Here is a 25,881-nt window from a genome sequence, read left to right as displayed (position 1 = left end):
ATATGAAGAAAAAAAAATATTCTTAAAATTTTAACAAGTATCATAAAAATATATCTCTTCATAAATAATATCACTGATCTATTGAAAAAAAAATAATAAATGCAATATGGCCTTGCAATGCATATATGGCATGTAGGAATTTATTGTGTAATTTCTATTTCTCAAAAATGAAAATATTTTGATTGAGTAGGTTTAATTTTAATATTTTATAAAAAACACAAAATACACAATGAATATAAATTTATAAGGATGAAAAAAACAGGGCAATGAAAATAATAATAAAGAGATGAAAAAATAAAAGTTTTATTTCATATGCAAAGAACTATTAAAAATATATTTGTATAGAAGATTAAAGAAAGCTTTTAAAAATTAAGTGAAATAAAAATATAGTTTTATCCATTATATGGTAACAATTTTATTCTATATAATAATGTATTATATAGCTATGGAAAATATTAAAATGTAAAAAAATGATTTGCATATGTATTATTTGGTTATAATATTTTTAGTATGCCCCAAATTAGGGAATGATACTGTAGAACTATTTAAGTAAATGGAGTTTAAAAATGATTTATTATCCGAATAGTTTATGTCCCTATATACACACAATTATCAGGTGTACCAATTTGTGTGCGTATATACGTATACACACCATTTGCTTGTATAATTCCATTTGTTACACACGTTGGAAATTGTGTTTAAAAGATCGATTCAACCAAAAGAAAGCATAAAAGAACAATAAATGATATCCTTAAATTTATTACATTTATAAAAGGTATAAATATTTCAATTGGTTATTTTGCAATTGCTTTAATACTAACTTATTTTATTTTTACCTCTTAATTTATATTCCAAAAAATATATCATATTAAATAAGACTATATATAACATTCGTTAATCATTGATACATATGTATGTAGGAATAGATATAAAAGAGTAGACACCAAAATGCTATAAGAAGCATTACATATCACAAAAGTCAAATATAAATATATAGACTTATCATTTTTTATTTTCTTCTATTATTTAACTTTTTACCTGAACGTTCATAATTTTAAAGAGATAATCACCAATATAAAATGATTAATACAATATGCATTGAACTTTATGTAACTTTTTTTTTATGAGGTAAATATAGTTTATAATTTCTATTTTCATATGTTACAATCATATAGCAAATACCAAAATAAATATAATTTTATTATTCTATACCTTAATAGAGAAAAAGAAATACAAATAAAATTCATAAATTTTACTTCCTAATGATTAAAATGTATTGGTATATTATAACATGATCAAAATGTTGAAACAAAATAATATATTAAAGGAGTTAATTTTTATTGATTTAGTATTATATATTTATACGAGGTATTTCATAACATTTTATGAATATTCCATTATATGATAAGGATTAAATAATTTTTAACAATCAATATTCGTAACTTTATAGACAGTATTTTATGCGCAATATTTTTCGATTTTTAAAAATCATATGTTATGCAATAAAATTATTTCAATATTTATAGCACTCTTTTAATTACAAAAAAAAGACGAAAAAAAAATAATATTATCTAATCTTTTTTAAGACTATAATTGATATGCTTATTAAAATTATTGGCATTGTATATATGCATGTTTTTTTTAATGTGTATAAATGGTAATATATATCATCTACCATTTGGAAAAGGCTTATTCTATATAATATAATACTTATTATTTTATTCTTTCATCATTTTTATAGTCTTATTTTATATCATTTTTTTTTTTCAGTAATTAAATTTATATTTTTATATATTTATTTTAAAAACACACATATAACGAAATATAGATGTGTATCATTGAAGTGAGGGCACATATCATATATATTTTTTAGCGCTTTGTTTTATTTTAATATTTTTATTTTTGTGTTTGCTCCATATTTCTATTTTAGTATTTATGTTTATATATTTGCTTGTTATGAGTGAAAGAAATTGAGGATGGATAAATTATTAGTATTCATAATTTAATACCTTATTAAATTATATAATCCTATTTAGTGAAGATTTATATGGATCTTTTGTTATTTTATTGTCCCATGTTTCACTTATTTTTTCTTTCTTCCTTTTCATTTGAGTATTATGAGAATATATAAACTATATATAATGTATATAAGAAAGTTTTCATTGTTATTTACAGCTCCCTTTCTATTCATATTTTTTTAGTATCCTTTTGTGGATCATGGGAATGCATAACAATATATATATTATGAATATATATATGCATATTTATATATGTGTATATATTTATGCATACCTGTGTGTATGCCATATATGGGAATAATATAATTGCCTAAGCATTATTAATTAAGCTATTTTTATTGTATGTTACTTAATTTGTTTGCATATAAATGAACGATAGTATTTACTATGTGAAAATAGGCCCATACATTCTTATGGGCACTTATATATTTTGTATAAATAAAAATTATTATTTATCATGTTATATTTTTATGATGTCTTATCATTTATTAATATTTTTGCAGATAAGACACATTGTATTACTACTTGCTTTTCAGTTTGCTATAATAGTCAACTCAAACAAATGACGCAATATTATTTTAATTTTTTAATCATATACTAATTGTATAATATTTATATATTGTTATTTTTTTTTGTTAAACCGTAGTGAACTTGTTTATGTGTATAACCAGAGGGAGCAGTTATTTAGTTTATCTTAACGACCTATTTTGACATTAAATTTGTATATAATTCGAGTTTAACTAATATATTTTATATAATTATGGTGTGTGCACATACATAATTGTACAGTTTACACATATACAATAGTATACTTATAGAAAACCACTAAGGAGACTTGTTAATATTTTTAATAAATTATATATACTAGCATTCATATTCATAAGCATGTTTTATGCCTCTTTTTTTCCTCGTTTTTATTTATTTTTAAGACCCTATTTGTAATTTCGACTATTCTTTAATCTACATTATATGTGTACATTTTTACATGGGAGTTAGTAGCCACACATATATATACATATTATATTATATGTGTGAACAGATCTGATAATATCATCGAAATATAAGTGATATACATAATACATACTAATTATAAGCAAAAAAAATAAAGGGTTATTTATAAATTTATTTTTTTACCCTTTAGTTTATGAAAATATACAAATATTCCTATAAAATAAACACACATAAAAATAATACAACAAAAAATTGGATTTGAAACATGCTTATATGCCTTTGATTATTTCCCATGTTTACAAAAAAATAAAAAGAAAAAAAAATAAGTATTATTATTTAATATATGAAAGTGTGATACAATTTTTCATATATTTGCTTTTTTAAAAAAAGTTTATTATCATATATTTATTTTTTATTATGTTTATAATATTTTTAAAAGGAATTTAATAATATAAGCACCAATACAGCATTTGACACAAATTAATGTCAAAAAATGCGTGTAAATTTAATATATAATATTTTATTATTTTTTAAGTATAAAATAATATATTTTATTTAATTGATATGCCTTATTTTTAAGTAAAATATTAAGCAACTATTCCTTATATTATTTTTTTTTTTTTTTGATCGTGCCCATATGTTTATTTCATATATAAAAAATATTTTAAAATTTAATAAATTCATATATACTTATACGTATTAAATAAATATATATATCCCCTATTTTTTGACTACCTATATTTACTTGCTTTTATTATATATTAAGGGAAAATATTATGAAAAATTATGCTTTTTCTTTACAAAAAAATTCTTTTTTTTTTCTTATTAAGGAACATAATTATACTTAAAAAAAACAAATAAAATTTAAAAATAAATATAATATTTATGAATTTTCATAAATATATTTAAATAATTCAAAAAAAAAATTATTTAAATATTATATATATAATACCAAATAAATGTATATTTATTATACGTACTTTTGTAAAGAGAAATACAATAAGCAATGATCCCATATGTATATAACTATATACATCTATAGTTCCATATAGCAAATTTTATGAATATACAATAACCTGAAAGCTTTTCATTTTTTAATCGTAAGGGAAATAATAATACATATTTTATAGTACCAAGCAAAAATATATTATATTAAAGCAATTTTAATGATTTTATAATTTTAAAAAAAACAATGATGAAATAAAAAATATGTATATTTTTTACATATATATCTAGTTTTTTTTTTATAAATTTTATGGTCCATGGACATAAAAGTTGTAATTAATTATGAATTATTTTTTTATATAATCATATTTAATTATAATTTTAGTATTATATTTGAACACACAAATATAATATTCGAACATTACCAACCGAAACATAAAAAAAGGGTGGTAGACTGTGTATAATGATTAGCATATTTTGAAGACGAGGGAAAAGTATTTACGTTTTTTTTTTAAGTGCTGTGAATAATTTAAAGATAAAACCATTTGAATATACAATACCAAATAGATACATATGTAATCATGAGAAAGGGGGAACACATATAAGTCTATGTCGCAACAATTGCATCAAAAAATAAACACATGCTTATACATATATGATATATACATATGTATATGTCTTTCTCTCTATGTATAGATAGTTATAAATAAATATATTACCTATTATTATTAATTATTCATAACTATTTATATATAATGAATAATGTGTATAAATATGATGAGTTATATTCATGTGCATTAAAACCATATGAAAACAATGCAATTAGCAATTCTTATATAAATAATGCAGAACAGTTGATAAAATTTTACGAGTATTTGCTCGCACTACATATTATTCAAGTACTTTTGATAAAACATGGGGAAGCATTAAGTAAAGAGAAATTAAAAGATAACCACAATAATTTGTATAAATTTGTAAATGATCAAAATAAAAACAATGTAAATACTATCCAAATTAATAACCACAATAGTGATAATAAATATGATGAAATAAATCTGATTACTAATAATGATAGCAATACAATAAATAATTCCCAAAAATGTGTTAATGTTACCACAGATAGGTGTATTATGTCTAGTGGTTGCTACAGTAGTAGAAATGAGAATAAGTTGATAAAATTGGATTCAGTAAATCATGATATATCATTTTATAATAATCAAATTATAAATAAAGAAATAAGTAATTTTTCAAACGAAGGAAGAGTTAAACTTTCGTATGATCAAGATATTGATAATAATTTTGTTTTAAATTATAAAAAAAATACTATTTGTAATTATGTAAGTAGCAAAAATTGTGAGAAAAATGCCATTGCTATTTTAGATGGGTCAAAGGAAAAAACGAACTTTTCAGACAGGACACATAATGGAATAGTGGTAAAAAAATATAGCAAGGCAAATGAAAAAAAACAAAAAGTTATTGTTCATAATAATTTCCCATTATTTATAAATCAAATAAAGTCAATTGTTACATTTAATAATTTACAAAAAAACATTTTCTTATATAATATATTAAACAATTTTAAAGAAGTGGTATATATCAACAAAATGATAAAATGCCAAGAGCCCTATTATATTTTGAATAAAAATATTGAGTTAATTATTATATCAGATGAAATAAAGAAATTTAGAATGTTTAAATGTATTTTTGAAATTAACAAATTATCGAATAAATTTATTTTTCATTTAATATATCAAGACAAAAATATTTATCGATTTATTAACTATTTTTTATGTAAAAAATATGTAAGGCTTATAAAAAATGGGACTATTAATATATCAAGCAATACAAAAAGCGACAGCATTAAATATAATTTGGTTGAAATTTTTCATAAAATTTTTGGAAAATTAATTCATAATATGAAAAAAAAAAGTTACACTACTACTAACCTAATTGAATTAGTCAAGGAAGAAATTATAAAAATGGAAAATAGTTGTATATCCTTATCTTGTCCTCACAAAATAAATGATAAAATTATTTCCATTTTATTTCGTAACATTTTTAAACTAGTAAAACGATATATTGGTGTAAAAAATAAATTTCCATTCCCCCCAAAAAATAATATAAGGCATGTTAAATATATTTATAAATTTCTTTTATTTTTCCTTTTTAATATGTTCAAACGATATAGTAATATATATAAAGAAATGGAATGTAAAATATTTTTAAATATAGAGGAAGATATTGATCGTTATAAATTTTGTAGTCAAAATAAAAAAACGATTTTTAATATTAAACATATTTTCCAATATATTAACAATTTTAAATGTGATAAAAAATATACAAAATTATTAAATACGTTTGAACATAATTTAAAGTATATAATAAAATCAAAAATAAATGATGGTAAAAAAGGCTCACCAAGATGTTGTAGTAATATGAATGATGGTGATAATAAAAATTATAATTATTCGAACAATAACTATTCGAATAATAATTCGAGAGATGTAAATAATAATAACTTGGGAAATTATGATGGCAATAAATTTTTTGGAAACGGTAATGATGGTATGGATGCAGGAGGTACTGGAGGGGGAGGAGATGATAATAGTAACAGCAACAATCATAATAATGGAAATAATTATTATGATTCAGATGAAGAAGATGAAAAAAGGAAAAATGGTAATAAAAATAATTTAGAGGATAAATTAAAAAATGGAAATGGATATAATAATGATATGAATAATGGGAATTATAATAATATGGATGATAATATAAATAAAAATAATGATATGTTTGTAAATAATTTTTCAAATATGGATAATAAAATAGAGGGTGGGTTTAATAGAAATCCATCAGCTTCGTTAAGTGATAAAGGTGGAATGATACCAGAAGGGGTAACAGATATGAATAATCAAAACTTAAGTCATATTAATTATAAAAATGCAAAAAATATGATGAATGCCCCTGGAATGATACCTCATGGAGGACCTAATGCAGAAATGAATAATAGAATTGGAAACCCATCATTAAATCAAATGATGAATTTAAATAATAATAGTAATCCATATATTCCTACTGATTCATTAATGCATGATATGAAACAATCATCCCAATTATTAAAACAAAAACAAAATTTATATAATCCTGGCACTCAAAATATGGCTGATAATAAAAATGATACTAACAAATTAAATAATGCTACACAAGCTAATAGAAATAATAGTAATAATATTGTTCCTCCAAATTTTATGCAAAACCCATTACATCAACAGTTTCAAATGCAACAGCAATTAAATTTGCAGCAATTATTACATGAACAAAATATGCATCAATATAATATGATGCAAGGGAATCAAGGGAAATTTCCAAATCAACCACAATTACAAAAGCAAGGAACTAATGCACCATTATTAAATATTTCACAAATGGTTCCTATGAATCCAAATGATCAAAGAAATGTTATGGTATCTCAAAAAATTCCAAGAAGTTCAATATCTTCTGGAAATCCAGCTGAATCAGCAAATAATAGTCAAAGAAATTCAACTGCTGGTGTTAATTCATCATTAATTCCTAATCAAGCGAACCTTCCCAATCCAGCCACTATGAAATTTCCATATAAAGGAAATAATCCACCTCAAAATATAAATAATTCTAATATTACTGGTAACAATATGCCTCAACAAGCAATGGGCCCACATCATCTTCAGCAAGTACAACAACAACCACCTATGCAACATATGCAGCAGTCTCAAAGAAATAGTTTATCAACAAATCCAGCTAATAAATCAAATATGCAACATAATTTAATGCAAATGCATCCCCAAAATCCTCAATACATGATGCAAGGGAAAAATCCTAATCCACAACAGTTAATGCAGCAATCCCAACCAAATATGCAAAAAGTTCAACACCAATTATTTCAATATGCACAAGGTGTACAACAGCAAATGATTCCACCTCAAAAAAATATGAATCCCGCATCTATGAATCCACAAATGAATAGGCAACAAAACCATATGCCAGGAATGGGAGGTAGTGGTGGATCAGCAACTCATGGGCCATTAAATCAACAAAATGCTCCACAATTTATGCATAATAATAATCCAGTACATGCATATCAACCTCATAATGCACCATTTTTACAAAGAACGCCAGGACAACCAGTTTCACATCAACAGATTCCTTTTGAATGGATGCATAACCCATATTTGCAACAACAATATCTTCTACAACAATGTCACTTAACACCTCAACAATTATATATTCAGCAACAGCAACAAAAGCAACATAACCTTTTACAGCAAAAGCAGCAAACAATGATTCAACATCAACAACAAGGTATACCTTCGATACTTATCAATCAGCAAAAACAAGGAGGAATGCAGATGCATCCTAATAATCCACAACAACAGCAAATGCAACTTTTGGCAATTCAGCATATGAATTTTCCATTTAAAGAAAATATGCCTGTAAATTTTCATCAACAAATGTATAAAGATAATATAATAGGAATAAATACAAATTTCGATTCAATGCAAAATTTAAATGAAATGCAAAGAATGAATAATGAATGGGTAAAAGGAAGAATATTAAGTGTATCGAACAATAATAATAATGCTTCTATAGAAGGGGTACCAGAAGATGATATATTTGATAGTAATTACCATTGTGATATTTGTAATAAAGATATAACACATACTATTCGTATACGTTGTGCTGATTGTGTTGATTTTGATTTATGTATAAATTGCTTTAGTAGTGGTAAAGAAATAAAATCTGAAAAATGTGAACATTATAATTATCATAATTATATTCCAATACCTAAGTATGATTTCCCCTTATATAAATTAAATTGGAGTGCTGAAGAAGAATTATTATTATTAGATGGTATAAGTAAGTATGGTTTTGGTAATTGGGAACAAGTTGCAGATTTAGTAAATTCAGTAGCAAAAATTCCTAAAACAAATAAAGAATGTGAAAGCCATTATTATAATTATTATTTAAAATCTAGTTGTGCACCTTTACCTGATAATAAAAGGTTATTAATAAAACCGGATGGTAATCCATATGATATTGAGCATGTTATAGAAAAGGATATAAATGAAAATGAAGATTATGTACAAACAAAAAATAAAAAAAATACAAGAACCCAAATTATTGGATATTGGCCATTAAGAGGTGATTTTGATATAGAATATGATAATGATGCTGAATTATTATTAGCTGATATGGAATTTAAAGAATCTGATTTACCTCAACAAAAAGAATTAAAATTACAAGTATTAGAAATATATAATTCTAAATTAGATGAAAGAATTTATAGAAAACGAACCGTTATTGAAAGAGGTTTATTGGATACAAAATCTCAATTACAAAAAGATAAAAAACGAACAAAAGAAGAAAAAGAATTATATACTGCTCTTAAACCTTTATCTAGATTCCTTTCTCCTCAGCATCATGAATATTTTATACAGCTATTATTGGAAGAGCAAAAATTACGTCAAAGACTAACCAAATTACAAGAATGGAAAACTTTGGGCTTACAAAATATTGAACAAGTACAAGAATATGAAGTAGAAAAAAATAGAAGAGCAAAAGAATCGATAAAACAACAACAAGAAAATACTGAAAATAAAGTTACAAAATCTTTTAAAAGTTCAAAACATGAATACAAAATTAAAAGTGAAGAGTTGGAAGATAATAATGATAAAAAATTAAATATAGAAACATTTTTAGCTTTAGATTTATTAAATGAAAAAGAGGTTGAATTTTGTAAAGATATGAAACTCCCAATATTATTCTTTTTATTAATTAAACGATTATTAATTATGGAAGTAAGTAATACAAATATTAGTATGTTGAAAGACATTAATGAATTAAAACTAAAGGGATATAAGGTTGGGCAACTTTATGATTTTTTCTTAAGTTTTGATTTAAATCAAAAAGATGAAAATATGATAAGTGATATTGCTGGTGCTGATGATAATTATGATGACAAATATTCACATTTTAAAAAGGGAGAAGAAAAAAAGAAAAGGGGAAGACCACATATTGATTTTAGTTCGATAGATGGAATGGAAAAAAATGAAATGAATGATCATAATATTGGAACTGGTACAAATAATCAAAGCGGTAACTATAATAATGCAAATGGATATAACAACAAAATTAGTAATGCTAAAAATTCAACACTTATAAATAGTATAGGGGGTGATAATTCCCAAAATTTAGAAGCAAATAAAAGCAGTGAAAAAAACGATGATGCTACACTAAATGATAAAAATAATTTGAATAACGAAAATGGAAATGATTTATATTTGTCTGAAAAAAATAATTCAACATTAAATGACATGAATGAAGAAGTAGAAGGGATTGGGAAAAGAGGTAGAGATAAAAAAAACAAAAAAGATGAAAAAAAAAATTCACAATTATTCGATACATCAAAAAATAGTGATGTATTTAGTGGATTGGAACAACAAAGTTCAAATACTCAAGAAAATTTATCTGAAAAAAAAAAAAAAAGTCCCAAGAAAAGGAATAGTATAAATGAAACTGAAAAAGTAGAAAATATTAAAAACTCAAATGATACCGAAAAAGGAAATAGTATGAATTATAATAGTGACAATGATGATGATGATGAAGATGATAAAAAAAATAATAATAAAGGAAAAAAAAAAACAAATTTAAAAAAAAAATCTAGCGAAATCTTTAATGATACTACTAGTAATGCAAATAAAAATATTCAAAGTAAGAAGAGGGGAAATGATAATAGTCTGGTAAACGAAAAAGAGGGATCCGCATGTAGTACCAGCTTATCAAATACTAATAATAGTGAGTCATTGCTGAGTAAGGGTGAAAAAAAAGGATCAACAAAAAATGATGAGTCTACAAATATTGCAAATGTAGAAATTAATGTAAAAAGAAAAGGCAGTAATACCCGGTTAAAGAAAGGTAGTATTGATTATGAATTAAATGGAAAAGATTCAAAAAATAGTCGTCATATAGATATTGAAAATGAAGAAACAGTAGCAGAAGATATTTTTGAATCTACTATTGATGCTGATGATAAAGTAAAAAAAGATAAAAAATTGGCTAGTAACAATACTATAGCATCAACATCATCTACACTAAGTAAAAATGATAAACAAAAAAAAAATCTCAAATCTAAGAATGATCACAATGCAAGTACAGATATTATGTCATCATCAAGTATAGAGTCAACAAAAGATCGTGACAAAAAAACGAAAAATAATGATGACTCTTCTAAAAAAAAAACAAATAAAAAAAGAACCCTATCTAGTCTAATATTTAGCGCAAAAAAGGCAATGAAATTGTGATTATTTACAGTTTTGTTTTTGGTAAACATATATTATACATTTATGCGTATGACTGTATGCATACGTATTATATGCGTATATAGAAGCGCTTATGATGATTATTGTTAGCCCTTATTAATAAAAATGCTATTTTTTAAAGCATACTATTTATTAAATCAAATATTTTGCATTTATATTGATGTTTACATCCTTGTTGATATTGTCATACACCCGCATTGCATGTATGTATATATACCTTTTGTTTATATTATTTTTATTGTTACATTCATGGTTTGATTTTATATCTTTCATTTATTCTGCATATTTTTTCACATTTAAAACCTATTTATTAATAATAAACAATATTACGATTTTTTATTCTTGCAATTTTTATGTCATATTTATATATAAAAAAAACAGTTTTTTTTAAAATAAATTAATGATACTATGCTTTTTATGCACAGTAAATACAAAAATAAAATGTTCTTAACAAAATTAAGAAAAAACAAATTATGTTTGTCATAATGAAAATACATGTGTTGTACATGTATCTTTAATACAAAAAAAATAATGAAAAAAATGTTAATAAACAAATGATGTGATAATGCATATGTAAAGCTTCTATGCAGTATTTCGTGTCATAATTATAAGTTTTCAAACAAGACGATTGTTTTTATTTTGTAGCAACATCGGTTTGTGTTACATAAACAAATAGTAGACAGATCTTGATCACTTTGATGAAAATATAAATTAGCGCCATTTGTTTGTGAAAAACAACAATGGGACTTAATATATTTAAAGAGAAAATAAAAAAAATTGTTAAATAAATAATTGATATCTTGTATTGATAGTATATTTGAAAATTTGGTTTTCAATACTTTAGAATATATATTATTAAGTTCATTTTTAAAAGTAAAGTTATAACCAATATCTGATAATTTTTTAATACCTATTATATGATAAGTATGAAATAAACAACTATTCATATTTATTAATTTTTTTTTTTTACTACCAAATGAATAATTAACATTATTAAATATATTAAATAATTCTGTGAAATAATTTTGTCCAAATAATATTTCTAAATTCTTATATTCTTTCATCATCTTAATATTATATATATATTCAAATAAATTGAATGATTCATTTTTTGTACTATCTTGTTTCTTGGTATCTTTTGAATTATCATTCATGTCTAAAGAAGATAAATGTATTTTTATTTTTTGCTTATTCTCACTTCGATTATTATTATTATTCTTATCATTGGTTTTATTTTTTTTATTTTTTTTTTTTGAAGGACCACAAGTATCAGATATAGGCATATCACCATTGTTTTTATCACTTGGGCTGGTATTTTTTATATTATGTGCTCCCCGTTTTTTATCATTTACACTGTTTTCATGATGATCCTTAGCATCATAAATAGTATTATGATTGTTTACACAATCAGCCAACCCTTCGAGTGGGACAGCAGAAGCATTCAATGAACTGTTGCCATAATTATTCGTCCCTTCTTCATTGTCAGAATAATGTAACAACGTTTTAACATCTTGTAAGATTATATTGTTATCCTCTAAAATTTGTTGAATATCTTCTTTAAACATTTTTGAATTTTTAAAAAATTTTATATAAAAACCTTGTTCACAAATAAGGTATTTTTCAAAATTTTGTTTTTTATTTTTGAATTCTTTAATTTTATTAGCTACTTTAATTTTTATTTGATCATTGAGATTATTTATTTGGCCTTTAAATAGTGGGGATAGATTTTTAAAGTTTTTTCGATTAGTAATAGATTGATGTATTTTATTTGGAATAAAAAACTCAGCACAATAGCAATTATATATAATACTTTTTAATATATTAAAAAATAAAAATCGAACGATTATTTTTATATTATAATAATGCATTATTTCAAAATTTGTTTCATTTATTGTAGACATATTTATTTTTTTTAAAACATGAATATAATTTAAAAAATCAATCAATCGTTCATTCTTTTTTAATTTATTACTATTTTCTATTATAAAATTAGCTAATTTACTATTGCTTGACTTCATTTCATATTTTACAAATACATCATCTAAATTTTCTATACTTGTTAATTTGTTTCCATCTTCAATTTTTATAATACTTGGTTTTATTGTCATTTCATTTTCCAAATATTTTTCACCATTATTATTTGTAACTGTATCCCATGCTGTAGTAACTTCATCATTTTCTTTATCATATGTATCACTATCTTCACTATTATTTCCATTTGAGTTATATAATACGCTATCATTATACACAAAAATGTTAATTTCTTTTTCTTTGTTATGTTTCGAGCTATTCTCTGCACAGGAATTATCATAACTTGGCAAAATCTCATTGCCCTTACAAAGAATTGTGTCGCTTTCTGAATAATTGCCTTTATCTTTTCTATTTGCATTAGTCTCATTGTTATTTTTTCCTATACGATTCTCATTAATATTATCATCTTTTTTGGGGTGCATACACTGACTGTTTTCTCTAGGATTAGCCGAACTTGTTTTTAATCTATGATCAGTAAATATGTTATAAGAAAATATTTGTTTCATGTACATATTTATATTTTTTAAATCTATATCATATAATTCATTAAAATTGTGTTCTTGGTATATTTTTTTTTCATTCTCTGATAAATGTTTTTTGATAACATTTTTTAATAACTTTTTAGTGTGTATTAAATCATAATTTTGTGAAATAATTTCGTGAAAATCTTTATAAACATTTTCTGAGCTAAACAAAAAATTATAATCTATTATAATATCTGACAAATTAAGAAAATGTTTATTTATATTTCTAAAATATTTGGCTATATATATTTGCAATAATTCTAAGGACACAAAAAAATCTCTTTTATTAGATAATTCATAATTTTTTATAATATAGAATAAATACATTTGTAGTAATAAATAATTGCTAGATATTATTCTTAGACAAAAAAAAACATCTTTGTATTTATTTATATTAAATCCAAGAAATTTATTAAATGTTAATAAGAAAAATTCTAGGATTTCTTTTTTTTGTGTTATTATTGTTTGTTGATGAACATCTAGACAAAAACAAATAAATTGATCTGTTATTTTTATATTGAAAATATTAAATGTTATAATTATTGATGAACATAAAAAATAATGCAAATTACCACCACCCCATCTACTTTTATTATGATATAAATTTGTATCCATATTTTCTTTTTTATTCCATATAATAAAAAACGAATATAAGATACATGAATATAGAGAAAGTGGTTTGAAATTTTTTTCTAAGTATTCAATTAATATTTGAGGATATTGTTTTTTTTTTTCTTCACCTATATTTGATATTGTTATGTTGTGCATTTTTTTTGATGCACCATTTTTATTGTTCTTATTCTTCATTTCACTGCTTGAAATTTGTTTTTTTTTTCTTCCCCTTTTATTATTAACAACCAAATGTTCGCTAGCATTTGAATAGGTACTGTTATTATCACATGAATGTTCATCATTTTTATCTACACATTCAGAGAAAATATAGTTATAAAAAAAATCTTCGTTTGCGTAAATTTTCTCAGATATTACATCCGTATTATTATACACATCTTGATGCCCATTTTTTATTTTCAATGTTTTTTTTAATGCATCCTTATTATCATTTTTATTAACAAATTCATCGTTATATTCACTGTCTACTGAGTCGAGTGCTGATTTTTCTCCCAATTTTTCTAGGGATGGAATAGATTGATCAGTTAGCTCGCCAGCATCACTTTCGATCAGATTTGTTTTTGGATTATCTCGCTTGTCTAATATCAATTCAGAATTATTTTTAAAATTGTTTATATATTCAAATATGTCATCAAAAGCATTAAGTTTTTTTTCCTGTACTTGCAAAGTCTTTTTAAGATCACTGGCAGTGTCATTTAATAATTTCATTTTATTAATTATAGTTATAATATATTTTTCCATATATGGTAAAAAATCATTGTTCATAAAATTTTTAATTTCCAATCGATTACAAATATTAAATATAATTTTTGCTAAATTTTTACAATATACTTTTCTTTTTTTATCTATATTTCTTTTAATTTGATTTTTTAGTTCATATATTGTCATTATTTCATTGTTTATATTACAATATATATAATTCAAACAGAGTACTAAAACACATATCCTATTTTCTCCTCGTTCTTTTAACACTTTAATGTCTTTTATTTTTTCAAAATTATTAACATAATAATTAATATATTTCAAATTATTTCGATAACATATTTTCTTAATGATTTTTTCACATATTTTTTTATTAAATGATACCTTGTTGTATCGATCAAATATTTCATAAAAATTGTCATTCCCAAATTTTTCATCACATTCTTCTTCGTTTAAGTTTATTAATAGTTTATTTAAATTGTCTCTTGTACAGGATTCACCTTTATTTTTATATCCTTCAAAAAAGACGTCATCCATATTGTTTTATCAAAATAATTGAGATTGCATTACAACTTTTTGTAGATTTTATATTCTCTTCTAATGGTAGCATTGTTTACACCAAAAGGTCATTTTCGAGCTATAAATAAAATTATTATTTTTATTTTCCAAGTATAAATTATAAATTTGTATATTGTAGAGCTGAAGCTGTTTTGGAAATGTTTATTAAAAAATGTAAATCAACCAAAAAACGGCAAAGATAAAAGCATATGTGAAAATAAGCGTAAGAAAAAATATAAAAAATAATAATAACTAAAAAATAGAAAACGAAAAGAACAAAAAAAATTATTTAATTAAATATATTAATACTCAAAATGCTATTTAAAAAAATGGCTAGCTAAACTTTTATAAGTATTATGCTTATATTTTTTTATATATTAAGATAATTTTACATTTTATATGATAATATATAAAAAAAAATGATAAAACATTTTATTAATGCTATAACGAAATACCATTAATTTTAATAATATAATCCAATTTAAAAAAATATATAAATATATGCAATCATATATTGTAATTATTCCCAAAGGGAGAATGCTATTCAAGTAGTCCCTTAATGAGAATATAAAATAAGTACATTAAATTTACTGTATTAAAGAAAATAATAAAATTAAGTTGGAAAATTGTAATTTGTTTTCTTTTACATTTTACATAAAAATAAAAAACATTGGAAATATAAAAAAATGCAACATAAAAAAGGTAAAAAAATAAAAAAAATATTTTTCCGTTGTAAGTTTTATCGGAAAAATAAATATGTTACAACTTTTTTGGCCATAATGATATAAGAAAATTATAAAATGAATAAATATGTATATATGTGTATAAATATTCTCTTTAAAGGGTTAACTAAAAATGTTTATTAAAAAAATTAGACTTGAAAAAAAGTATATAAAATTTATAAAAATATTAAATAAGGATTTTCAGACAATCCAAACGTGGATATATAAAAATTGTCCTTTGAAAAAAATTAACAAAAAATAAAACAAATATATAGATTTATATTTATAATAGACTAGTTCTATATAGTAATGTATGTGCATACATTTATGTGGCTTGGCACTATTTATTGATAATATTACATATCAATAAAAAGTTGTGAAGCATCACATGGTAAGGGATCGTTTAAAAAATATCGATGTTTTAACGCTTCCTCTGCAGTAATACGTTCATGTGAATTTAATTTTAATAATGAAGTTAATAAATCAATACAATCATCATCATCGGTTTTAATAATGTTTTTTAAATTTTTTTTACTCGATTTTGTAAACTCAGTATATAAAGGAAGGTGTTTTGCTTCAGGCCAATTATTTTCATTTGGTGTACCTAAGAGGAAAAATATTTTTCCTAATTGATCTATTTCATTTTCTCCAGGGAATAATGCCTTTTGTAATAAAAGTTCAGCAAAAATACATCCAAAACTCCACATATCAATTGATGAATTATATTTATTACTTCCCATTAATAATTCGGGGGCTCTATACCATAATGTAACAACTTTGCTCGTCAAGTTTAAAGCTCTTTTACTATATTTATCGTTTGCTGTTTTACCTGAATGCATGTCAAATGCATATTTAGAAGATAAACCAAAATCAGCAATTTTAACTTCCCCTTTTTTATTTATAAAAATATTAGCTGGTGATAAATCTCTATGCATAAAATAGTATTTATGTAAAGTATTTAAACCATTTAAAATTTGTAAAAGAATACATTTTTTTTGGCTATCTGTTAATAATATTTTACGATTAATTAGTTTAGCTAAATCATAATCCATTATTTCCATAACTAAGTTTATGTAATCCTTTTCACAATATAAATCTAAAGCATTCATAACATTTTTATGTTTGATTTCTTTCATTATTTTTATCTCCCTTAATATTAAAAAATTTATACCACACTCGTCTATATAATTACTAATCTTATTTAGTTTCATTTTTTTAATAGCAACTTCTTTTTTTAACACGGTATCATAAGCTTTGTATACCTTACCATACGAACCCTCCCCCAAAAAGTTTGGTTTAAATATGTATCTTTCATTTGAATTCTGTTCCATCAAAAATGAAGTAGTAAGCAAGATATTGTAAAGATGAAGCTTTAGCACAAGTTTTTTTTTTTTTTAAATTATTATTTACTACTCTATAATGTTATTATTATTTTATTTATTCTTTAGTGTGTATCAATTAATACATTTTAAAAGCGAACAATTTTAAATGGTATATTTTTTTCAAATATATTTATGCTAACATTGTAACGATTTCTTATGTTTTTCGTTTTTGGATTTATGGAAATGCATATTTTATAATTCCCCTCGCAATTTAATATTTTGAAGGTATTATATAGTTAATGTTTTATGATATATTTTTATCACTCTGTTATTTTGGAAACACCGTTATGTTTTTATATATGTATTGCGTATATAGCAAGCATATTTATTTCTTTTTACAATAAAAATATTATTGAAAAAAAAAATCAAATAAAAAATAATGAAGCGATAAAATGAATATTATAAAAAAAAAAATATATGTAATGAAAAATTACAATGAGGAAACACCAATTGGTATTATCCGCTCGTTTTTAATTAAATTTTTTGGGGGGCACATTTCAAAAATATGCCATATATATTATATATATGGGTTATAAGGACAAAAAATAAACAATGAATTAGTTGTATATAGATTACCCATAATATAATAGTTAAGGGTATGCCTATATATGTATAGTATAATTTTTTTTGAAAAATCATTTGAATTTAATTAATTTTTTTAAGCTTGTCTTAGTATATACACAATATGTATGAGGTGTAATGTAAAAACAAAAGCCACGGACTTACAATCCTCGATAAAATTTATTGAAAAACTGATAATATATTATCTTCAGTGAATTTCCCGCTTAATATTCCTTTTTCTTTTTTTTTATTTGTGGTTTCTTTAAAATATATTTTTTTTTTTTTTTGATTTTTAATTGTAATCATATATCTTTTGTAAGGCTGACATACGTAGCTACAATCATATTTGATACCTATATTCCCTTTTTTTTCTCTCAATAAGTTTCTGCATAAAATTAAATGCTTTATAATAATTTCCAGTGGGGAATATATGGGTACATTAAGGCACAAACCTACGAAAAAATATATAAACAAGTATGTAAATATATATTATTAGGCTTCCATTAAATGAGTAATAGAGAAAAAGACAATCATACAACATATGCTTATAGAGCATGCTAAATGAAAGGCCAATACTTATAATGTTTTATGCCTCATTCATTTATTATATTATTATATTATAATATTATAATATATTGCATACAGAGCATATTAAAAGGTGATGCTAAAAAATAATGGATAGCGAAAGATTATTTAGAAATCTTACCTAAAATACCCTCGTTGACGGAATTAAATGTTAGGAGGTTTCTATTTTTTGAAAAAAACATCCGAACAAGTTTTTGTTTATATGGTTTATGATAAGCAATCAGAGATGTAATATCTTGAATGCATTGTCGAATAGCGGGATTTTGAGAATTATTAAATAAAGACAATTTTTCTCTTATCCATAATAATGCTAAATATAAATGATCTTTTTTAAATTTTAATTTATCATTTTTTGACACATTATTTTTTTTATAAATATATTTATATATTTGATCAAAATCTATATCATTAAATTCGTAATATTTTTTTTTAAAATTTGAATCATTACTATCATAATCGGAATTTATTTCACTTTCTGAATTACAATTATTCATATACTGTTCAGTGTCTCTTGTTTTATTGCTATTAGAAATGTTTCCATAATAGAATTTTTTATTTTTATATGGATTATCATCTTCAAAAAATTCATATTCTTTTGATAGTTTATTATAATGTCTTTCATATTCTTCTTGTAAATTATTTTTTTCAAAAAATTCCTTATCATAATTAGATTGTATATTTTTATATATAATTTGATCCATCTTTTTTGTATTCAAATTATCATCATCTTTTAAATCGTCTTTATTCACAATAGAATTTTTGTCTTTTTCTATATTATTGTTAAATGTGTTATTTAAATTATTATCGTTTTCTGTTGTATTATTATTTTTTAATATGTCTCCATTCGGTGGAGGGGAATTCTTATTTTGATCAATAACATCACATGAAATATTATTTTCTTTTTTATTAAAACTTTTATCACTATTACATCCTTTGCTACTACCATATGCACTAGCGTCAGTGTCACTATTTTGCCCTTCCACAATTTTACTTGTATTAGTCTTATAATTATCCAAATTTTTTCTTTTTCTAACATCACTATATCCCTTTTTAACCTCATTTTTATATGCCTTTGTTTTCGTTGGATCGAAATTATTTTCTTCGTTATTTGAGCTATCACAAAATAGACTAACTGAAGAATCAAATTCCGTTTCTGTGTCCTCATAAAAATAATCATCACTTATATCTTTATACGATTTTAAACTGGATTGGGTTAATACACCTTCTTCTAAATTATTATTATAATATTTTTTTGATTTTTTTTGATTTTTTTTTGCGATTTTTTTAATAAAATTTTTATGGGGTTTTAAAATTTCGATTAATTGTTGTGTGTATAGCATTGCTATGTGAAGATGCCCATTTTCGTTAGTAAACAATTCTGAATAATCATTTTCTAAAATATTTAACACATTAATAATGTTACCGTTGAGTATGTTATTTCGTATAGTATTTCTTGTTTCTAATGTGTCTTGCATTTTTTTTAATTTATCGTCAGATAAATATAAATTTCCAAAATGTTTTGATACGTTTTCTTTATCAGAAGAACTTTTATTTCCTTCTTTTTTATTTTTTTTATTTTTTTCATTATTATTTGTACCATTAAATTTATCTGTAAATAATAGATGAATTTTTTTATTAATATCTGTCTCGCTTCTTTTAGCTTCTTTTTTAGTGTTCGTAAGATTTGCACCTAACATATTTAAATTATCTTTTGTACTTAAACTTCTTTTATTTCTTAATCGGCTTAGTAATATTGAACTTGAATCTTTTCTTGCATTTATTAAGCTACTTAAATTGTTTTTTCGAGATGGAAATAAAATACTATCCATACTCATATTTGTGCAATTATTAACTAAATCATTGTTGAAACTTTTCACCTCGTTTGTTTCTAAAGATTCAGTTTTAATTTTTTTTTCATCATCTTCACATTTTTGATCGTCATCCGTTTTTTTGTCCACAGTAGAGTCATTCTTTTTTACAGTAATATCATCAGCAAGTTCGTTATTACTTTTTTCGCCATTCTCTGTTTTTTCATCTGATTTTACATTATTTATATGTTTATCCTCATTTTCGATACTTTCATTTTTTGCTAGCACCGATTTATCAGTTGTTAGGGCTTCGGAAGATTTACATTCTTTCTCTTCCGAATCATCATTATCACAGTTCGCTCCCATTTCATTATTCGCATTATCATCCTTGTTTAATTTATCAAACTTATCTATATAGCTAATTAAAGCATTATTCATCAAGTTTTTGCTATCACAATTTTTATCATTTGTGGAATTATTTGCATCTTCATTTGGTATAACAACTTCGGTATTTGTAGAAGCATCAAGGGTGGTAGAAACACTCTTCATTGAGCCTTCACCATTTTTTCCAATTTCTGTAGTATGGTTTGTATTGGATTTTTGCACTTCATTATCTTGGCATATATGTTGTGCATTTTCATTTTTATTATTGTTGTGTGGAGTATCTGCCTTTTTATTGTTCAATCTGGTATTATCATTCGGGGTATCATCTTTTGTATTATTATTTATAGTTGTATTCATTTTTGGTGTGTTGATATTTTCATCCGTATGACTAGTAGAAGAACAAACTTCAGCATTACCATTATTCCCATTGCATCCAGTATCTTCCAATTTTACCTTATCATTTTCTTTATTGTTATTTTGTTCGTTGTCTTTGACTATTTTGTCATTATCCTTTGCACTCGATGTAATGACTTCATTTTTATCGGAACTTTTTTGTGGTAAACGATATTTGCTTTTGAGGATATTGTCTATACTATTTTTTGTGTGTGAAGAACATCCAGAGCTACTATTATCATCTGTATTTTTATTTTGATCTAGAAAATTTATAAAAGATTTATATGTATTTAAGTATCCACATTTTATTAAATGTGCTTTAATAATATCTGAATAAATATCTTTTTGTATATAAATTGATTTTATAATTTTTCTTTCTTTTTCATTTTCTTCATGTATTAAATTATAAATATCAAAAATAAAATTATTCATATGAAATTTAATTTTATCTCCTAATGTACTTAAACCAACAGTACCATAATAATCATATTTAGGATTTATAGTACATATTTTTCCTAAATATTTTCCATTTTTTGTAAAAAAGGCACTATTATCAAAATAATTAATTCCACACCCTATTATATCATTTTTTGTATATCCACTGCTATAACTATCAAGTTTTCCATCGATGATTTTTTTGCCATCATCACTTTTATATCCAAATGAATTATATTCAAAACCTGGGTTTTTATTAACGGTATAATTTTTACTAGTCATTCCAATAACAATTTTTGAAAAATTCGTACACTGTAATATTTCGACTTCAAAGTAATAAATACTACAATCTCGTAAAGCACATTTATTTATCTGAACACATGCGATGTCTGCATGTTTACCCCAAGCAGAATACATAGCTGTTAATTTATCTTTACTTACTGATATAAAATTAGAAATATTTGCTATATTTATATATGCATTTTCTTTATATAAATTATTCAAATAGATGTAATTATTTTTAAAATTTTTATTTTTTTTGTTAAGATATAATTCCTTTTTCTTAAAGTAATAATTGTCTTCTTTTTCTATTTCTCTTTCTGATTCTTCATTTATAGCATTTGTGAATTTTTTTTTATAATTTTTTTTGTATTTTTTTTTATTATATATTTTTCCTTTTTTACATTGATTACGGCGCTTTTCTTTCTCCTCATCCTCTTCTTCATCATCTTCGTCCTCATCCTCATCTTCATCATCTTCGTCCTCATCATCGTCTTCATCATCTTCGTCCTCATCCTCATCTTCCTCCTCTTCCTCGTCTTCCTCTTCTTCCTCTTCCTCTTCTTCATCTTCTTCCTCCTCTTCCTCTTTTTCACCCTCATCTTTTTCATCCTCATCTTTCTCATCCTCATCTTTCTCATCTTCTTCTTCTTCCTTTTCATCTTCCTCTTCGTCGTCCTCATTATCTTCTTCTTCATCATATTCATCTTCATATTCAAAATATGAATCGGATACAGTTCCGTCCGTTTCAATATGCTCTTTCTTTTTTTCGTATTGCTTCCAATATTTCATATTTGTTTTATAGTTTTTCTCGTTTTTTATCAGCATAAATATCTTATTATAGCTAGCTATATTTTTGTTTATCCTATTATTGTAGCTACATTTTGACATTCCTTTTTTTTTTATTTTTTGGGAAGCTTTCATTATTTTATTTATTTTTTTACTTAGCAAAAGAACATATTTTTTGTTTTTCTTCTCGCCATTGTTGATATAGGTACTATTTTCCGTCGAAAAAATTAGTGGAAAAAAAGAACAATGATGTGATGATAAAATATTATTTTCATTTTTCGAGCACATATTAAACAAACTCGATTTTCGATTCAAATACGATATATTTTTATATTCTCCATTTATTTTATTATTTTTCTTAGAATTTTTTATTTTTGTATCTACATAATTATCTTCGGGAATAATTGTTATTTTAAAGAGGTGTAAAAAGGATGAATTACTGATTTCTCTTTTTTCGAAAATAGGTATTAAATTTTTCTTCTTTTGAATATTATCAACATTATAAAATAAATTGATTTTGTATTTTAAAAAACACAATACAATATTTATAATAAATTTATAGAAAGATATTAAAAAATAATAAAAGCACATAACTATATATAAATATATGTGCATTATAAATTTGACTATGGCATAAAAAAAACAAGCCAACAACACTTCTCTATTACCCCATATTTTATAATTTTCTAATAATATATAATATAATTTTCTATATATTAATATTTTTAAAAATAAATTATTACTTTCTTTATTTTTAAAATAACAGAAACTAGGCATGTTTATATTTATATAATAAACCACTGTTTCGTTAATAATATTATATAGAGGATAATAATAAAAGAAATCCATACTTTGGTGTAATGTATTTTTATTATTGTCGTTATTATTATTAATTAGTGTCATTCTTTTTATTTTGTATGAACTATATTTGCTTAATTTTTTGAAATATATGTAAAATAAAATATTATTAATTTTACAATTTCTTATTATTTTATTTATTCGGTGTAACATTGTTATGTGTATTACCCCATATTCGTTTCCATCATAATAGTTTTCATTATTTTTATCATTTTGAGTGTGAGTGATAATAATATTTAATTTTGAGAAACGTCTGTTGCTGAAATTTATTTCGTATGACCAGTTACTACATAAATCGATTATTTGGGAAAAATCATCGTAAATCATATGTGTAGAATAATGTCTTCGTTTTTGAGGATTTGTAAAATTTTGAGAAGACAGACAAAATATATCATTTAATATTATAAATAAATTATTAATTGAAATATTTTTTATTGTATTTTCTTTTATATTATAACGTAATATTTTCATTTCCCCGTCATTATACCATTCTTTCGTTAATTTACTTTGTATCGATTTGGTTATATCCTTAATCAGCATATGCTTATTTGAATATAAACTTTTCAAACCCAATACTTCTTTAACCATACAATGATCATCCATTATGTGATCATCGTTATTTTTATTCCCCTTAGTTTTTATAGCTTTCAGTTTTAAATACAAATGTGCTATTTCTACGCATTTGTTGTATTTTTTTCTGGTGTTTATTTCTTTGAAATCGAAAAAATCAAATTCTTTATTACGTTTTTTTCTTTTATCAATCATTTTAGAAATTTTATTAAATAACAATATTTGTTTCTTATCCATTTTTCTTGTTTTATATGTGCAGTTTTTATCTTTTATAATCTTATCATTTGTCTGTATTTTTCTTAAATCGGTAAATAATGAGGACTACATATATGTTTTCTTTATTTAAAAATGAAACAAGCTCTTCTTGTGTTTTAAGGGCAATTGAAAAATGATCATAGAATGCACTTTTATTTTTTACACATAATGCTTTAAATCAGTTAGTCATTTTCAATCCTTGGATACAATACAAAAGGGATTATTGTAAAGAGAAAAATTTAACGGGAAAAATATAAATAAATAGTATAAATATAGATAGATAAAAATAATAAATAATGAAGAATGATAAGTAATGGAAATAAAAATGGAAAGATAAACCGGATTACAATCATGAAAATGGTAAAAATAAATCGTTTGATTGAAATCAATGAAATGTAGAAATAAATATGAACATAATAAAAAATTATATAAACAATAAATATTTTAATAAATGAAATAATACAAAATATGTATATACTGATATATCATAGGAAGATTGTACTTCAAATACAAGCATTTCACAATTAAAACTGTATAGAAATATAATACAATGTAGATATATGTAAGGCATCCATATAATATTTCTTTCATATAATATGCATGTATCTTAAGCTGCAAATTTATTAACATAAATTGTCTTATAATAATTTGTCATTATATACCCCATTTATTTTTATCCTTTTATTATTTTCTTTAATTCATTTATAAATATATTATACATTTATTATATACTGTTTTGATATCAATTGCTTTTGTAATTTTTTTTCAATTATTTATCATATTTTTTTATTTTATTTTATGCTTGTTATAATTCTTTTTAATAGCACTTACTAAAATGACATAGAATTTTTTTTATGTATTATGTATAAAAATAAATGCATAAAATACATAACGAATTAAAGAAATTATATTTATCTGTCTAATCATAATATTTTCATTCCCTTTTATTTTATATCATTTATTCAATTTTTTATAACTTTACATATATGCATGTAAGCATGTATTTGTTTGTAATAAATAATTATATATATATATTCACATGTGTATAAAAGCATGAATAAAAACACGGTTAAACAATGTAAAATATGTAATATAACGCATATACTATTATGGAAACTATTTTCCAATTAAATCAGCTATAAATAA

General features: G+C 22.9%; 4 protein-coding genes across 4 annotated transcripts; 1 reads left to right on the top strand and 3 right to left on the bottom strand.

Moving 5' to 3' along the window:
• Positions 1-4,669: 4,669 nt before the first annotated feature.
• PCHAS_1213700 (transcriptional coactivator ADA2, putative) lies at positions 4,670-11,251 on the top strand (the record flags this gene model as incomplete). The annotated part of the gene is made up of 1 exon (XM_730812.2): positions 4,670-11,251. The coding sequence occupies one exon, from the start codon at positions 4,670-4,672 to the stop codon at positions 11,249-11,251; it is 6,582 nt and encodes a 2,193-aa protein (XP_735905.2).
• Positions 11,252-11,874: 623 nt separating this feature from the next.
• Positions 11,875-15,693, bottom strand: PCHAS_1213600 (conserved Plasmodium protein, unknown function; the record flags this gene model as incomplete). Its single annotated transcript, XM_016798847.1, has 1 exon — positions 11,875-15,693. The coding sequence occupies one exon, from the start codon at positions 15,691-15,693 to the stop codon at positions 11,875-11,877; it is 3,819 nt and encodes a 1,272-aa protein (XP_016654211.1).
• A 1,099-nt stretch (positions 15,694-16,792) lies between these two features.
• Positions 16,793-17,767, bottom strand: PCHAS_1213500 (MO15-related protein kinase, putative; the record flags this gene model as incomplete). The annotated part of the gene is made up of 1 exon (XM_016798846.1): positions 16,793-17,767. One exon carries the CDS (start codon positions 17,765-17,767, stop codon positions 16,793-16,795), a length of 975 nt encoding a protein of 324 aa, XP_016654210.1.
• Positions 17,768-18,559: 792 nt separating this feature from the next.
• On the bottom strand, positions 18,560-24,717 carry PCHAS_1213400 (SPRY domain-containing protein, putative; the record flags this gene model as incomplete). The annotated part of the gene is made up of 2 exons (XM_738469.2): positions 18,560-18,831; positions 19,086-24,717. 2 exons carry the CDS (start codon positions 24,715-24,717, stop codon positions 18,560-18,562), a joined length of 5,904 nt encoding a protein of 1,967 aa, XP_743562.2.
• Positions 24,718-25,881: the final 1,164 nt, after the last annotated feature.

This window comes from Plasmodium chabaudi (genome assembly GCF_900002335.3).
Source record: "Plasmodium chabaudi chabaudi strain AS genome assembly, chromosome: 12".
Taxonomy (NCBI): domain Eukaryota; phylum Apicomplexa; class Aconoidasida; order Haemosporida; family Plasmodiidae; genus Plasmodium; species Plasmodium chabaudi.
This window is presented reverse-complemented; position numbering and strand designations above follow the sequence as displayed.